This window comes from Protomyctophum parallelum (genome assembly GCF_964188405.1).
Source record: "Protomyctophum parallelum genome assembly, chromosome: 19".
NCBI lineage: Eukaryota > Metazoa > Chordata > Actinopteri > Myctophiformes > Myctophidae > Protomyctophum > Protomyctophum parallelum.
The window spans coordinates 39,967,407-39,986,207 of NC_139717.1; the positions used below are offsets into that span (position 1 = coordinate 39,967,407).

Consider the following 18,801-nt stretch of genomic DNA (forward strand, 5'->3'; position numbering starts at 1 on the left):
TATGGATCAATGGAAGTAACATACTGTAGTATACTTTAAGTTATTATTCTCTGTATCAAATTCAATACGCAAAGAATACTTTTCAAGGATTTAAAGAGGAAATATCATGACCCTTTTTTACATAATTATTTTAAATATTAATGTTATTAAGGGACCAAGCCAGTCCCGAAGTGTCTGGTCCCTTTTGTTTTTGTCTGTTTTTTTCTTCTCCTTCTTCTTCTTCCACCAAAAATAGCAGTTCTGGCTGACCCATGCAGTCGGTTTTCGTGAAACTCAGCAATATGGTAGATGCGAAGCCTACGACCATTGGCCAAAGGGTGGCGCTATAGTACTCAATTGAAAATGCAAACTTTGAACGCACATAGTTCATGAACCGTTTGACCGTCGGCAATGAAACTTCGATACACATATGCGTCTCCTCCACAACTTTTGTGCTCATACTTTTGACCTTATTGTGCATATTGTTCTAATTGCTTATTGCCATCCTGCTTGGTCCGCCTTATCGCTGCTTGCAGCTATAATATTATCATTATATTTGGGGCCCACTTGCAATACCTTCGTGGCCCACCAGTGGTCTACAGGTTCACTGGTGGCCCGCAGGTTGAGAATCACTGCTATAGGTGAAAACCATTCTGAACCCAGTTCAGAATGTGTGTTGGCTGACTTGGCCACAAGGAGGCAACCTCAGTCTGCAACTCCACTGAGCACAGAGCAGAGGGCAACCAAAAGGTCAAAGGTGAGGAGAGATAGCAGAGGGCAACCAAAAGGTCAAAGGTGAGATAACAGCCCAGAGATAAGAGCCTGAGGTGAGATGTGTATGTATTTATTTGGCATGGACATCACAAGATACTCCTATGAAGTCTATTTCATAAGAGATAGAAACATTTGTAGCATACCCAAACTTCACCTGCTGGCTTTGGACTCTTCCATTGCACGTTGGTAGCAGTGTTGTTTTTGACAGCAAGTTTTGATTTTAGTTTTAGTCATAATCTTTTGAATAGTTTTCATTTAGTTTTAGTCACATTTTAGCCACATGGAATGTTAGCCTACCGGTAGTTTCAGCCGACTAGTTGAGTTTAGTAACTCTACAGTTGATTTAGTCGACTAAAATTATTTTGAGTAGGCCTTAACCCATTTAGGCCGATTCTAAAAACGCCTTCTAAAGCCTGACCTACGTTTTCTGAAAAACGTCAAATATTTATATAGCAGCATCAAAAAAATTACATTTTTGAATACTGTACAGAACCCAAATATGGGTTCCCGGCCTGAGGGGGTAAGACACCAAAAGGGGTTTCCGCCCAGAACTTTGACACTTGCTGAAAATAGATATTGTGAGCTTGTGAGATCTGCTATTTTCATCATGCAAGCAAGTGTATAATTACTTGTCTTTTACTTATACTCTTGTCCACTAGTCCCTTCCTAACATTTTAGTCTAGTTTTTATTTGATGACATTTTGTCTTAGTTTTAGTCATCATAGCTTAGTTTCCAATTCGTTTCCCCCAGTGAAAACAGGTAGTCAACAAAAAAAATTGCCGAAATCAACCCTGATTGGTAGCTGCATCAGCAGCACTCAACGTATCCATGCAACACTTACAATGTCTTATGTGCTTTAATATGTTCCTCTTTGAGTGACAGTCTCTTTGATTAAAGGACCACTTCAGCACTTTTCAACATATCTTCATATGGTCCTCACCCTAGAGGTCCTCACTAATGTTCATGATGCAAAACAAAATCTACTCAGTCTGTGTTTCATAGGAGGGCTGTGGGCAGTTCAGAAACCCATCCACCAGTGACCTCATCGATGGGGAATCCAAGCTAATAGAAACTGCAGGCTTTCTATTTCTGAAAAGTTGCAATACAAAAATGGAAGCCATCGTTCTAACGATAATACAATTCTAAATATATATTAAAAAAAATCTGCCTAACGATGTCACTGGTGGATGCCTCGTGACAGACAAATTAGTTAGGACCAATTATATGAAGATAGGTTGAAAAGTGGTACTTCAAATAAATCTTTGCCTACTGCTTCTTGAGAATGTTTTGACCAAGATTCTTCTCTGTGCATAACTGTATAGAAAGTGTTAAAAATTGTGAATTTGTATTTCCATTTAAAATCTGCTGCTGAGCCAATCAAATTAAACTATGGGAAACTGAACTGACCAAGAACTGGAAGTTATGTTTGTATCATGTTATTGATGTTTATGTTATATTGTTACCAAATCCAGGTGGCCAAAATCTGAATGCACCTAATCTATTCCTTGTCATAGATCCATTCCTCCATTTTAAACTTTCCGTCTCTAACTAATCTCTTGCATGTTTACAATAATTTGTCTTCGTTCAATTAATATAGTATATAGATGTAACTTAGTCCTCCAGTCAGAGTCGGCATAGCAGTCATCTACATCCAGCTGGGAGGTGGAGCTCAGTGCTACCATGTGATTCACATCCCCAATGCTAATCTGGTTCCATAATATCTATCTCCTCACTGAAAATGGTTGAATGCTCTTTAAGACTTATCAAAGTAGTTTTGCTATTCTCATTACAGCACATGTTGGTAGATTGGTAGTTATTCGGTTACTACTGTGAATGTTTATTCTAAACAGCAAACCTAAGTGTAACTTGCTTTCTCATGATTTGTCATCATTCAGACTCAATCAACCGCCTTCACAGGTCCAGAAAAAGTGGACATTGCACTTCATTGGTCTGCGGATCTGAGTGATGGCTTGCCAAGCAATTAAATTACTCTCGCTAGCCACACTAGCCCCGCCTTCCTGGCAAATGCTGACTTATCATTTCCTGACACAGCAGTTGTATTTAACACAGCGTGCCCCTGCCGACCTCACACACACACACACACACACACACACACACACACACACACACACACACACACACTTTTGGCTTTGTATGAGGCTTGCAAAATGACTGAAAATGAACGCATTGTAATGGAACACAATTGCAGGCCTCACACCTCACTGTTCATACAACAATGCACATGCCACCCATACGTTTAAGCTGGTACCTGACTTTTCCATGGAAACAAAACAAACACAAGGAGGTGGATACTCCCCCATTAGTTAATAAAGAATCAAAGTCAGTTTAACCACACAAAATACTTGATCTACAAGCTCACAATGTATCGTAATAGATTGGCTATTTTTTGTTTTTGTTTTCAACCAGCAATGTCCGTCCCTACCTATGTATAATGTATGTATGTTAACAGGTGACAAAGTGGCGCCACTCACTTCAGACAAGTCTGTTTTTCTTAATATTTTTGAAACATTTTTAACAACACATCTTATACGATGGAGTCCCTGCCATAAGATATTTTCAGATTGGGGTCCACGGCCAAATACATATAATAATTTGGGGGTCCTTCACATGTAAAAGTTTGAGAACCACTGCATTGCATTGGGCTGTGGAAAAAAAGGTTTGCACAGCGTGACTTATTTCACAGATAAATGAGGACACACACACACAAACAGAATACACAAACAAACCATGTGACATCAACTTTCTCTTTTATTTCAAAATATTTGCCCAACAGGATGAAACTCATAGAAGCCCAGAGGTTCCAAAGCCAATCGAGTCTTCTTGAACAGAAGCACCACTCATTATTGCTACCGTATGTATGTCACTCTGCAGTGGGGCCGGGTTGTGTGTGCGTGTGTGGGGAAGGGCTGGGGACGAGTTAGGGTCAGTCTGAAGAAAACTGAACAAAGTAAATCAGAGAAAAAACGGAAACAGGGATCCATGAAACACTCGCTCACACACAAACACACACGTACACACACACACACACACACACACACACACGCACACAAGCGCACACAACAGTATGTGGAACAAAGGGGGTTAAAGACCTAAAGTCCAAGGTAAAGTCCAAAACGACCTGAATCAAAGATTTGCAGATGTTCTCCACGGTTGCCCACCGATGGAACACAAACACGGCTTGAGACTGTTTACCAGAGCTTTGCCTGGCTACAGGTCATTATGCTCAAATCCCAACCTTCACCAACAGGGGAAAATTTGTAAAATCATGGTGATGGTCAGTCCAGTGCCCGGTGCCAAACCATCTTCCGAAAGTAGAACGGCTATGAATGTGGGCAGAACCAGTTTTCGAGGACATAAAAGTCTTGTTTACAGCCCACCTCTGGGCAAGATGATGAACATTTGTGGCCATTTCGATGAGGGGGAAAATAATCAATTAATCCTGCACTTTTTGGATTGTGAGAAGCATGTAGCTAAGGTTTACAGAACATAATAAACACGGGGGGAGTAGGGGCTCGCTGGTTATCCATCTCTACTATCACAAGTCTAAAAAAAATGTCAGCATGTTTACAAAAACCTCAGTAAAAAAAGACGCTTCGCTGCCGTGGAGTCGAGGAGGGGAGGGAGTCTTCTTGAGACATGCCCCCCACCCCCCACCCTTTTTTTACTCCTTCTCCTCCTCCTCCTCCTCCTCCTCCTCCTCAGAAGCCTCCTCTGTCACCTCGGTTACCTGGAAGAAGAACCAGGTAAAATAAACAACATTAGGCACAGCATGCGTCTCAATGAACAACTCAAATCAATCTGTGCTTGCTGGTCGTTGAATCTGTGAGGGGCAGTACATGACAATAATCACAATATTTACATGGCTGCTGTGTGTGTATATGGTCAATGGAGTTAACGAAAGTCTACTTTGTGCATTAGGTCATAGACAAGAGAATGAGTAAGAGAGAACTGTTCATCTCTAGTAGTTGATGTGAATTGTGATATATGTGAGCTCAACAAGTGAATGAGAATAGAGGGTGGCGATTGGCTGATACGGCGACAGTTCCACATTGAGTAAACTCCTCCTTTCATCTTCTTCTGATCAGCCATTGGTGGAGTCTGTCAATCATTTGAGCCAACCATAAGCGGCAGCGACCAAACGTCCTGTTGGTGAGATTCAATTACACCCGGGGTGACGGGGTCCACTCCACTCCACATGGAAATAACCAAATAAACACATCCGTTCTCTGTATCCCATCCTCCTCCTCTCACACACAAACAAACACTGCACTGCAAAGCACAAATGTTCACTCGGTTGCTGTAAACATGCTATCAGTAACGTGTTAGCAAAGAAAAGGCACGGCACAGTTGTTGGTGAAACACACACACGCAAACTTCCGTACCCTTGACTCTGACTGTCTCGCTCTGCCCCCTCACTGACATCGAAGAGGGGAAAATGGTTCTGACGGAGGACACACTGACACTTGGACGAGACACATATATCTGTGTGTGTGTGTGTGTGTGTGTGTGTGTGTGTGTGTGTGTGTGTGTGTGTGTGTGTGTGTGTGTGTGTGTGTGTGTGTGTGTGAGTGCGAGTGCGTGCGAGCGAGACGATGACAGTGAGTGTATTAGTGAATGTAAACAGATGTAATTGAGTAACAGTTATGGGGTATGGATGTGGTTTATGTGGATTACACAAAGGTTCACAAAAGAGAAGTGGGGAAGAGGTCATTAGTTAGTTGCCTTCCAGGATAATATAAACATTGATGTTCTATATTATATAACAGCTTGGTCTGTTCGAGTTATGTGATTAGAAAAGAGGGATTCCATCCGTGCTGATATCCAGTACAACAGCACTGTCACTACGCAAGCTAGCTAACATTTACAGTACCGCTGTCAGAATACCCACTCAGGTACTATTCAGCTGGGACGGGAAACCCCTTTGGAGTTCTTGTTGCTATCTACAAGTTTTTCAGAAAACTTAGATTTAGAAGGCATTTTTAGAATTGGCCTCAGTCCTAAATGGGTTAAGCTATATATTGCTAGCTTTCTGTCAATTGAGCTGAAGAATAACTCATTTCCGATGGGGTCCGAGGCCAAACAATAAATTTGGGGGTCCTTGACGTGAAAAGGTTTGGGAACCACTGGAGTTAAGAGCACTCAATTTGGTGCGATATTGCTTCATTCTCTTACCTGCCCAGTCTTGGGTTCTCCATTCTGAGCGGGGCCATCGTCCTTCTTCCCCTTCATTCCTCCTTTCTTTGCCTTCATCCCCTTATCGTCCACCACCGGCTTCTGTCCGGAAGCAACCAATTAGCAAACAGAACGGTGCAGCGCAAAATGCAAACGACATGCAAATGCTTTCACATTTTAGCCTGTTTTAGGAATATAGCCAAAAATCTGCTTTCCATGCACATCAACATTTGTGACTGTAAGTGTCCACAAAATATGGCTCACACACGCACACACACACACACACACACACACACACACACAGTTCAACAGACTATGTTGTGCACATCCACTTGTCGCTGGTAGAGGACAGGATAAGCAAACTCCTCAGATGAGGAAGGCCAAACTGTGACCGAATAACGTAGTTACTTGTACCTTGTGATGAACGGATGCTTTTTGCTACATAAAAACACTTTTCGGTGCTAAGCTGTTGTGTGGATTTGTCTAGATGCAATTTTAGTAAGATTGCAAGACTTTCAAGATTTTTCAAAAATGTTAAAAAAAATAAGAAAAAGCAAATAGGGAGAGAAAAACTATCCCTTTTCGGTGCTCGAATATATATTACTCACTGTCAGCCTTGAATACTCTAGTTTCATCTTTATAGCTCACAGTCATGCACATAGCTACTGTAGTGGTGAAGGCTCACTGTTTGGCTTGTTGGTGAATAAATAATATGCGTTCGTCCGGGCGTGCGTTCGTCCGTACATGCATTTTACCTTGACAACTGCTTGCTTCTTGGGTTTGATGTCAGACCTCTCAGACCTCTCAGACCTCTCAGACTTCTCAGACTTCTCAGTCTTGGGTGGAGCAGGTTTCTGCATGTTACACAGAGCTCTGTTAGCACTGAGCTACCATGAAGAACGAAGTCGTACCAGTCCAGGACATTAGGGAAAACACTTTGACCTAATGTGCTGTCCTTAACTGTTCCCTGTACATCATGACCTCCACAGTCCACACCTAGTGATGAGGAAGACTCCGCAGTCGCCTCTCGGTCAGGGTGGATGCATTTTGTGAAAACTCAATGGCTGGTATAGATCACGTACTGAATCGAGGTTCTAAGACATGTTTTGTCTTTCTGAGCTTCTCTTTCAAGCCTCTCAACATTGTACTGACTGAGCAAATAAACACCGCCACAGACCTAGGTTCAAATCCCAGCAGTGGTGCCTCCAGCATGGCTGGCACTCGAACTACCGGAGTCCCCCAGGGCTCTATAATAGTGTACTTTGTTTTGTGTTATTGAGGGGAAAGGTTTAGCTGAAAATAGCAGATTGACAAAGCTTCCCCCAAAATAAGGATGCTGGGGAACATTTTGAGACAATATTGGCTTGGATGTGAGGGTCTAATGCAAAGGTTTTTAATGATGGAATTTAACACTGGAACACTGCACTACTATGTGCTGTTTTTCCCTGAAGCTGCTAGCTGATTTACCCGTGACAAAAGTAACTCATTTGACGTTCTCTCAGAATATCTCTGCTTTTCTTTGTAAAATAAGCTGGGTTCTATACACAAAATACTATGTTTCAATTATTATAATCAACATTAGATAATACTCTCCCCTCTTTAACTTTCGTACCGTAGTTCAATTATGCACTCTATTCTATACACACTATAACACCAGAGGTTGGCTAACCAGGTAACTATTACCTCAAAGTAAAATATTTAATTTAACATTAACACTTATATTAACAATTGCTGGACGCATGCAAAAGTACATAAATATAGTAGTACACACATAGAAATGATTCCATAATTACATGCATAGAAGTTTTGTAACAAAACATGGTTACAAGAACATGCTGTTCAAATAAAGGACCTTTAAAGGAGAATCCCGGACTAGCCATTTTCTTACCAAATTCTGATGATAATATATATACCGGTATATATGAACCACTGTTAGTGGCGAGAAAAAAAAGGAAGAAAAAGAGTTGAACTCAAGGCGGAAGCCCTACACTGACATTCTGTATTTTCAACATCATCCACTACAGAAAATGTGCGATTCACCCGCTGTGCACGGTTGGAGCCGAGGAGCGCACGCTCGCTTTAGCTCGCTCGGTGGTGTCTCACGTGGCTCAAGTTCGCTTGAGACGGCACCCCTCCGTTGTGGTCTAAAACAATGGGGCGAAAGTCCCTCCCTTCAGCGGAAATTCCCTCCCTTCGTGGGGCGGAAAACTGCGTCGTGTCCTGGTCGAGGCGGAAGCCACAGACTGACAACATTCTGTGGGCGTATTTTCAACATCATCCACAACAGATAAAAAAATTATCGAGTGATCTAGCGATTCACCCGCCATGCACAGTCGGAGCTGAAGAGCGCTCGGTATGGAACTTTTCTCTTCTTTTTTTTTTGCTTCTTCCAATGATCAACGGATATATTATCGTCATTTTACGGTAAGAAAACAGCTAGTCCGGAATTCGCCATTATGGGGCGGTGTCCAACAAGACGTCTTTCCCTGAGTGCAGTGTATGTTTTGAATTGTTTACAATGGGAGCACCACATTTCAGCATGTTAATGCTGAGAGTTTGCTGAGAGCTGAAATATTTTCAACTCTGATGTTTGGAAGCGGTTTTAGGCAAGTGTCTTGGCGTTTTCAGCCAGGGAAATAAAAACGTCTCAGTGGACACAGCCCCTAATACACACCCAGCATGCACAAGACAACAGAGATAAAAAAACAGATAGCCCTTAGAGAAGGCCGGACAGAGGATGGAACCAGGACAACAGAGATAAGACATGCATACGTGTCCAGACCCAGTCTTCAGGGAATACATTCATGGGACGTGTAAAATGCTCACAACTCCCATCAAATGGAGGAATTGATTTTCTGTTATGGTAATAATATAACATTTTAAACACAGCATCCAAAAAGACTGGGTGTGGAACGAGTTGAGGGGAGGTAGGTAAATGAAAGGAAAGGTAGAGAGGTGAAGACAGAGAGGGGAACAAAAACTTACCGCTGACAATCTCTCTGACCTTCTGGTGGGCTAAGGGAACAAGGGATGAGCAGAGAAGTGAGAGGGACAGAGAGAGACAGAGTGAGAGACAGAGAGAGAGATATCAGTTGTACCTTCAGGGGCTTGTGATGGAATATGTGTTTGCTTAGTGGTGGGTGTCAGGTCCCAAGTAATAAGCCTATCCGTGTTTGTGTTTGTGTTAATATCTCATTCATACGCACACAAAACACACGTACAAAACACAGCACACCACACACACTCTGCAGTACAATAAGCACATCCAAAACGATTACCTCCTGCTTTGTGACCTTAGAGGCCTCCTTGCCCTCGGCACCCTCAGCAGACTGTGGAGAAAGCAAACCAAACCATGGAAAAACATCGATTTAAAACTGGGTCTTCACATACCATATTGAAATTAATGTAATCCAGTGGCTTCAACTTGACTGTCTAGTTTCATGTTAAACATTCGGGTCCTGTTCTTAAGCCATAGGCCAGAGTAACGAATCATCAAGCAGAGCTGCAGTGTGGTTGCAGCTACATGTGACAGATAGTATCATATGTAGCTAGAATAGGGAGTGGGGAACAGTCAAAAAGAATTGGAAAGAATATTCTTTAACCTCTCTGCTCAGTGTAAATCCCTATGACGTCCAATTTGAGGCATGCCAGTATAGTTGAACGGATAGTGCGTCGACCACATAATTGCAAGGTCACCCTGTTTGATTATGTCCTGTGTTTGCATGGCATTCTTACTCTCCATCTACAGCTACCTGTCTCTCTACCCTCTCTCTCTAAACAAAGAAACAACCAATCTATCTGAAATTGTACATGGCCATTGAGCATTGGCACAGGCAGGGACTGACTGAGCTGACTTTTCCATGTCCTCAAAGTTATTTATTAGAGTTAAGGCATTGCGCATGCATACCCAGAAGTCTGGACATGGTAGAGTGCTTTTTTGGAGGTGCCCATCCTATGTCCAGCTTTTAGTGTGTGTGCACAAATTTTGTCCTACACAAACATTGACAATGAATGGACAAATTTAGATCATAAGTGTAAACACAAACATTGCGTAACACAAACAATGAAGACGCAGGTGAGGACGCAAATTCTGATTTGCCGGAATGAGATGATGTATGATGATGTACAATAATAAGAGCGGCCCTCACTTCAGTTCACAGTTCACACAGGTGTTTCTCTATTTAAATATTATTAAAACTTTTTAGAACATAAGCTGAGGTGCGATTGGGATGGCAGGGGTCTAGATTGAAATTGTCGTCAATTTACATTTTTCACATCCTATATGCACCTCAGAGATGATAACATTTTGTGTTTAACTTTAAACAATATAAATAGCCTACACCGATCAGAAATGGTGCTAATAAGCACTAAAAGTTGGGGAAGTGGGGTCAGGGGCACCTGAGGGTCCTTAAGGGGGTTCCAGGGGGTCCTCAGATACAATTTGTTAACCCATTCTGACCTGAGATCAGATTCATACGAAGTTTCCGCCGGACACACACTGGTCTGATGAACCCATTCTGACCTGAGATCAGATTCTAAAAATGTCAGTCGCTCTTCGATTTTTCAAAAATAGCAGACCTACAAGCTCGTATCGCGCCACTCGGTGGCGCGATATGAGCTTGTAGATCTGCTATTTTTAAATAGCTAAAGCATAACATGATGCTGACACCAAAATGGGTGCCCGTTCAGAATGGGTTATAGCATGAAATCAATCAACGACATACAGTATATGGGGAACCCTGAAACAAAATATTTTCAGATGTGGGTTTGCAAAATGCATAGCACACACCAAACAGAAATGGTGTTAAATAGCAGTGAAAGTGTTCCTTTGCTCATAATAATAATAAGGGAACCAAGACTTTTGGGTATACCATTAAAGGTGCGAGGCGACTATAATAAGCTGATGATGTGGGCTGGGGCGTAAATTAAACATCAAACGCATTGACATTGAAGGGAAAATTTACGTCATATGTAAACGAGCAAATCAGCTAGGCGACAACTTCCTTTTCCCTCTCAATAAAAGCTCTCGCTTACGAGAGCTTTTATTGAGAGGGAAAAGGAAGTTGCCGCCGCCTGTTCATCCTGTCTGGCGACTACAAAACAATACTACAACATGACGTAACCATATCATCCGGTCCCAGCCCGGATCATACGGACTTTTGAAACAGAGACAGAGGTGATGCGAGGACACACACACACACACACACACACACACACACACACACACACACACACACACACACACACACACACACACACACACACACACACACACACAGGGTCTCTTAACAGGTTATTTGCATGGCAGTGGTGAGCAGTGCACCTCAAAGAACCACTAAGCTGGCAGAGCTTAGTGGTCCTTTGAGGTGCACTGCTCACTGAATAACTATAATTGTGTTAGCCCTAGAATGGCTCTTGTTGTTCATACAGTTTGTACAGTATTTCACATACAGAGCCATAGAACACCCTGTTTAATTTCTGGTCTGATAAATGCTCCGTTTGTAATCACCCATTAAATAATTCCAAAGACGTGGAGTGAAATATGGTCCTCTAGTTTCATATCCATGTTAAAGTTCTGGCACAAAATGTGTATTTTATCAATTATCTCCACTTTTTCACGAGATGCACATCTTTCATGCACATGCACGTCTTTCTCTCGGGGCAAAGGGGCCCAGAATGACAGCTGGACTTTATTGGACATTTATCAAAACTTCCTCTGATCACCACAAACGTCATCACCAATTGACCAGGAAGCACAGATGTTTGGGTCACACAATTGGCAGGTGCCTTGCGATAGGTGCTGGGTAATTAATCACACCTCTTGCCAATTGTGTGACCCAAACTTTTGTGTTTCCCTGGTCAATTGGTGATGACGTCTACAGTAAACAACAGGAAGGAAGTATTGGTAAAATCAGTCCATCGATCATTCCGGGCCCCTCGCCCGGAGAGAGAGATGTCCGTGTGCATCTCTTGAAAAAGTGGAGATAATTGACTAAATACACTTGTGCCAGAACGTTCACATGGATATGAAACTAGAGGGAAATTAATGTTAAATTTAATGATGACAGGAATTCTAGGTCTATAATTGTGTGTAAATGGAATACATTGCAGTATAAAAATGTAGGCTAATATAAGCGCTTATGTATTTATATTATATTATATTATATATAGCCTATTAGGCCTATTATTATAGTATATTATGCATTTGATATTAAACAATTTAAAGACGTGTTATGCCATACCATGTCAATAGCTATATTATACTTATTAAGTATTAAAATGTAGTTTTTAAAGCTCTCTGGGGGTTCCCATGGGGGCACCCAGCTTGCGCTGGCAAAATATACACTTCAAGGTGTGTAAATATCAGCTAGTTGCATACACATATATATTTCAGAATTTCAGCCTATAATAAACCAACAACAACCGTATGCATGTTGTAATAATAAGATACTAGCTACGTTTCACACAGAAACGTGCTCAAACGCTTCACGCTCTCTAGGGCTACAGCAGGTAAACCATGCAAAAATGATGAAAATGTGTTGGTTTTTGCGATCGCATCATTTGCATAGCAACGACCTCCGCCCCTAATGGCCCCCCCTATTCTCTCTGTCCTCAAAGCAAAGGCGAATCTGCGCACGGTGTGGCGGTCGGACAATGGCAGTTTTTCCACGACAGAAGAGCTAGTTTCCATGTAATGCACTGATAACAATGCTGTTGCGGCCCCTTCTTTCACAGCGGCAATTGTGTACTACTGCCTCGCTTTTCTTTTTCTCTCTGGATGTGGGTTTGTTCTATCGGCTCAGCCCGCCCGCTGGTGGCGGTGTGTGTGTGTATGTGTATGTGTATGTGTATGTGTGTGTGTGTGTGTGTGTGTGTGTGTGTGTGTGTGTGTGTGTGTGTGTGTGTGTGTGTGTGTGTGGTTCTGCCATTGATGATCACCCACAGTCCACACAGACTGAAAGGAAGGCAAGGGAGGTGGTTTTCGTTTTCGGTGTTAAATTACACCTCCTTCAAAATCGACACAGAATCATAAGCCAAACATGCATTAAGTGTGCGCAAAGAGCGACGGACACACCACGCATCCATCCATCTATCCATCCACCCACCCCGACTTGGCAGTGCGCACCGTGCCAGCAGCGCCGTGCTGTTCTGTGCTGTGCTGTGCGCTGCCGCTGGACACGACAGGGAAGTGGTGGAAGAACATCACAAAAAAACGACCACCAGAACGGCCATTGAGAAGAACATGGCACTTGCACATTAAAAAAATGTGAATTAAATAACACGATTCTTTGGTCAAATCAAATGGACCCACATTTGGGCTCCGAGTTGTGTTATTTATCTTGTGAAAAAAAAAAAATCCCCGCACCGGAGAGACCGCAAACGACGATTACTAAAACTTTGGCATCAGCTCACCTGCTCGACGTCGTTCGTCACCAAAACCGCGCACCGCTAATTTCCCTCTAATAATGCAGAGAAGAAACTACAACCCAAGTGAGCCACATAGCACCACATAAAATACATACAACACTCACCTTTCTCTTCGGCATTTTGTTTTTGCTTTATGGATAACTTCCCCCCCGGGGCGAACAAGAAGGTCAAACGTTGAAGGTAACAAGAGGTGAGTTTGAACTACCTCGAAATACAAGGATCAATATCTAAAGCACCTTCGATAATGACATGTTAATGAGATGGACTCCCAAAACTCTGTGCCTCGCTCAGCCATAGGCAGAACTCTCCGAATCTTCTCCCCGTCGTCGTCGCCGATTGGCCAGGCTCTTCCCATGTATGTAAATTACACGGCTGCGATTATTGGTCGAGGGACAGTTCCATGGCAACTCTCCGATTGGCTCCGCGGGCTTTGTACGCAAATCAACCCTCAGTTCATTGGCTTACTGGAAAGAATGCTTTGAGTTATAATGCGTCCGTACGGCGGCGCCGCGCGCCGAAAAGCTCCGATCTACAAGCTCACATTTGGCAATGGACGCAACGCGTCGTGAGCTTGTAGAGCGGTTATTTTCGGCGCGCGGCACCGTCGTACGGACCAAAGTAAAATCAGGCTATAGAAGCTATTGCCGCTGCTGAGAGAGAACCAGAGAGAAAACAGAACAGAGTTACAGAAGACACACGGGCCAGTGATGGAAACGTGACCGACTCTCTCGGTGGATCTCGGCAGTGTCGGGTCGTATCCCCGGAATTCTAGTATAAAAACACAAAGGAATGGAAATAGTGCGGACAATGTGGCTTGTTGTTATTTTTGCAGAGCGCGTCAAATTACTATTCTGTCTTCTTGTGAAAGGCGTGCAGAAATCAATGTGTTCTTCTTCTGATGAAAGTGGTAGCTTACCACCGCCACTGTTTCTCCCTACTGTGGAGATATGCATAGGAACATGGTCTATTATTATTAAGTTAGATCAGCTGCTGGCTGCTCCTTTTACTGGGGACCATTCAGTCCTCCATGTTTATTACGGGTGGGGAGTCTGGGGACCCACCACAGTTGACATGTGGAGGATTTAACACAAAACATTATTATGTAGACGCGGTCAAGTAATTGTGGAACAAATGAGAATAAATGGACCTCATTATAACATATCATACAGGCACTTAATACAGAGTGTGTGAGCTCATGTAATTTGCCACTGGCAAAGTAGATATGCCCATATAACCCACGACGTTATTCACTCACATATTGTTTTCCTTCCTTTCCTGCAATGCAAGAATATATCACAGCATGGCCATTGCACCAGCTACACGTACAGTGTGTGTGTGTGTGTGTGTGTGTGTGTGTGTGTGTAAACAAAATTGTAAGTCATGCAGGTTGTTTTGAAAATGGTTAATTTATATGCCCCTATAGCCTATATGCTAGCCTTGAAAATATCCTTATTTGCTCTTTGAGCGAGCAAAGTTGGAAAACCTGTATATCAGGTCACTTCAGGTGTCACAATCTTGAAATGTGTGTACCACATTTGCAGCTGGATTTGTATTTTCCTTAAGTATCTTTACACTATGGTGAAATATGACCTGAACTCCTTAGCAGTACTATAGACACTAAGGTCTCAGAGACACTTGCCAATGCAACAGGTTTTTGATTGATTGATTGAAATATTTATTAACAGTTTGTAGAATTACAGTACATTTCAAGCACAAACTCAATACAAAGACTGTTAACTGTGAGTGGACGACCCAATTAAGCATTACACTTGTTTACAACAGGGTCCACATTGTTCAATTCATCAAAACATTTAGAGACATACAAATAGACACTTCTATGTAGTTAAAGAACAGAACAGGAATTCATCATATAGGAAGCAAAAAGGGAAAAGAATAAAAGATACATATACATTGAGGGGAAAAGGGGGTGGGGGGGATTCAGATTTTACAGAGGCCAGTAATCATAATCTACTTGCCCGCAAAAGTATATCGTCCATTTTAAAAGGATAGATACTGTACTGTTCAATTTAACATTATACGCTTCTTGCCCTTAGACGTCTTACTGGTGTTTTACTTTCTGGGGCTGTGCGATTAAAATGTTACACCTACATTTTTATGCCAAATACCTACATAGCTATGAAGACTATGGGTTAACACTGGTTATTTTATATTTTTTAAGTTCTTATTTTACATTCCACAGACCAGAAGACAGATTTCTCTGGCCACGTTCAGGTGTTTAAACAGTCAAGACAGATATCTCGACAGTGTTTATAGACGGTTTCGTCTCCTCTCAAATGAGCACTTGCCCGGTCGGGCAACAGACTCAAGCTGCCCATAAGTTTGATTTACCTGCCAGGAGCAGGTGGGCAACCCGTCAGCGCCTACCAAACATTATAGAGCTGTGTGTGTTTTTTTGCAATTAGATTTTCCCCTTTATTTAAAAAATTGAATAGGTCAAGAGACAGGAACAGGACACAACAAGAAATAAATAGAAAAACAAAAACAGTCCTACAACAACAGTCAATAAAGTACAAAATAAATCACACCTATATGAAGTGAGGGGCGCTCTTATCATCATGACGTAACATGTCGATTTGCTCACACATATGACATGAATTCTCCATTCATTGTCAATGGCATTTAATGTTTGTGTTGTTTCCACAAAAAGCCGATTTGTTCAGACACATAATTGCAATTATGGCAATTGTGACACAAGTTCAGGACAAGAAAGGTGTATAGGAGGGGCTAGCTAGCGCCCCTCAAAAATAGAGTGAACAAAAGGAGGGAGGCTATGTTATACAGTAGAACCAACTGTGAACAAGCATTTTTGTTTTACTTCACCTTAGTTGTTAGTGGAGTTGGAGCTGGTCTCTAGTTAACACTGGTGTTTATTTTTTTTAGCATTCCTACTTTCTCTAGTGTTAACTAGAGACCAGCAAGTACTGAAACAATGTAATTCATTAGTAAACAATTCCTGAAATGGTAGGCCTACTTATCATTGGTACACACTCATCTTTTTATCATCATCTAGCTGACCATTTAATTGCACAAAATAATTTGATCACTTTGGATCTGTGAGTTTGACATACTACACTGATGAAGACAGCATGTTAGCATAACGATGAAGACATTGATGAAGAATCTTCGCCATGGCGACTTGGTAAACGGGCGAGTTCTCCGGTATCCGAACGGATAACCGTTCACATATGCTGCTGTCCTATTAAGTAAGTTATGTCAATCTATGATTGCTGGTACATGAGCTGACTTCCATAGTTGTACTAGCAATTTCCTACCGAACAATATAACAGTAATGTGGCTGTTCTGCTGTCTGATACCTACTTATTACATTATAATAAGTCATGCTCTAATAATTAAAGCATGACTCAGTATACAGTAAATGTGACCTCACTTGGCACAAAATTCGAATGTCTATCCAAATGTTTTTTCTCTCCATTCACTGGTTGTAAAGTCAACCCAGGCCCACACTTAGGCTGCAATGTAGCCTGACAGCGTGTCGTGGGTTCGAGTCCTGATGGCCTTTGTCACTCTCTCACCCCATTTCCTGTCTACCTATACTGTATAATTAATAAGGCATAAAAATCACACCCATGTGAAGTAAGTGGTGCAACTACGTGTGGGGGTCCCCGGGAACTTCCAGACCCCCAGGAATGCACCCAGGGTGCCAGGCCGGTTCTGGCGAGCCGCCCCACGTCCGAAACGGTTGAGAAATGACAGTTACCATGTGGGGGTCCCTGTACTGTACTGTACTGTAACACCTGAAATCATCATATATACAGTTAATATGCAATTTCCGTGCTCACACACCCAGCCACCCAGGCACCCACAAAGCGACTTAAGGAAGTGGTTGCACCACTTAAAAAGCCCCCCAGCAAAGACATCTAAAAAAAAGGTCTAGTCAACCCAAACATGAATAAAGACAGCAAAAACTTAAAGCTGCACTATGTAACTTTTTATTTATTAATAACTTAAAATTAAAATGTAATGTTGTCCAATCTGTATGGTAGAGTATGTTAATACAAGATTATTATACAATTGGGGTGGTTGTATTTTTGTCTCCCTTGTCTTCTATTGAGACAGTTAGATTGTGTCAAAGGTCATGTCTCACTATAGTCACAGGATCTGCCACAAATTAACTTATCCTCTGAGCAACAATGCAGCTCAATGGTAAATGGAAACCAGGTCTAAATTTGGGGTAGAAGAGGACAATACAAAACATAATCAATTTGAATTAAAATACAAAAACTCTATGGACAATAAGAAGTATGGCTTCAGGTAGTGAAAGAACAGATCATAGTAGATTTTATTAGATCATGTTTTCACATTAACATATGCCCGTTTTCAATTTAACAATGATGAAAGTGTTTGGACAGTTAAACTTGGACAGAAGATACCACATCACAGATATGTAATTGTAAATCCTATATACAGTACTTAGATGACCAGGGTTCCATAGGGGTCTGTACTAGGCCCCTTCTGTTTCCTCTCTACACCAAATATCTTTGTCGGAAATAGCCGATCTACAACAATCTTGCATAATGCATTGTGAGCTTGTACCAGTGTAGATCAGCTATTTTCACCAATTATTTGCCCCAGAATAGGGATGCTATAGAGCTTGCAGGCCCTCCCGAGGACCATGAGTGAATTCCCCGTTAATTTTCCTCATAGATCTTTCAAAAGGTATTTATATAAAGACGTTTACACCGCGGACAAAGCAAACTGGAGTTGTGACAAATCATGACAGTAAACACAATGTTTTGGGCCAATCAAATCATTTGTAAGAAGAAAAACATGGCAGGATAGGAAACTTTGTTTTGTTTTTCGTCTTACAAATTATTTGATCAGCGAAAACATGAGGAATTCACTTCTGGTTCTAGTGTCCTACTGCGACGCTCTATAGGGTTAAAGGCCAAGGGTTATCAAACTGAAATTAAACTCATGCTAATTAATCATGAATAACTTGTGAAATTAAACCTGAGGAACTTTGTTACCTACATAGATAAATGTATAAATAGATAGATAGAAATTCAGAAGTGTATATTTGTTCGTCTCTAAATTTTCTGATGAATTGAAAAAGGTGGACCCTGTTGTAAACAAGTGTAATGCTTTATCAGTGTGTCGTCCACAGTAACAGTCTTTGTATTGCGTTGTGCTTTCATGTGAAATGTACCCATTCTGCAAACTGTTAATAAATACTTTATATATCAATCAATCAATCAATCAATCAATCGCCACAAGCAGCACACCAGGTAAGATACAGGGTAAGGGTAAAATAGTTACTGCAAAGAAAAAGATCATGAACAATAACGAACAATAATAGCCTAACAGTATACAACCTCTAAAACAATGAAAATAAGAATACACACAGGAACCATGACACAAAATTGGCTATGTACCTCAAACCATTA

General features: G+C 41.7%; 1 protein-coding gene across 4 annotated transcripts; it reads right to left on the reverse strand.

Annotated features, from left to right (window-relative positions):
• Positions 1-3,505: 3,505 nt before the first annotated feature.
• Positions 3,506-13,679, reverse strand: hmgn3 (high mobility group nucleosomal binding domain 3). 4 transcript variants are annotated; one of them, XM_083790099.1, is made up of 6 exons: positions 13,480-13,661; positions 9,226-9,276; positions 8,933-8,962; positions 6,703-6,801; positions 5,948-6,049; positions 3,506-4,502 (listed from the first exon to the last, which is right to left on the reverse strand). In XM_083790099.1, the coding sequence occupies exons 1-6, from the start codon at positions 13,492-13,494 to the stop codon at positions 4,437-4,439; spliced, it is 363 nt and encodes a 120-aa protein (XP_083646225.1). In that variant the 5' UTR covers positions 13,495-13,661; the 3' UTR covers positions 3,506-4,436. The 4 variants fall into 4 exon arrangements, with proteins under 4 accessions (XP_083646225.1, XP_083646226.1, XP_083646223.1 ...); XM_083790100.1 differs by having other exon boundaries at positions 5,948-6,046; positions 13,480-13,651; XM_083790097.1 differs by having other exon boundaries at positions 4,455-5,257; positions 13,480-13,679.
• Between the last annotated feature and the right edge of the window lie 5,122 nt (positions 13,680-18,801).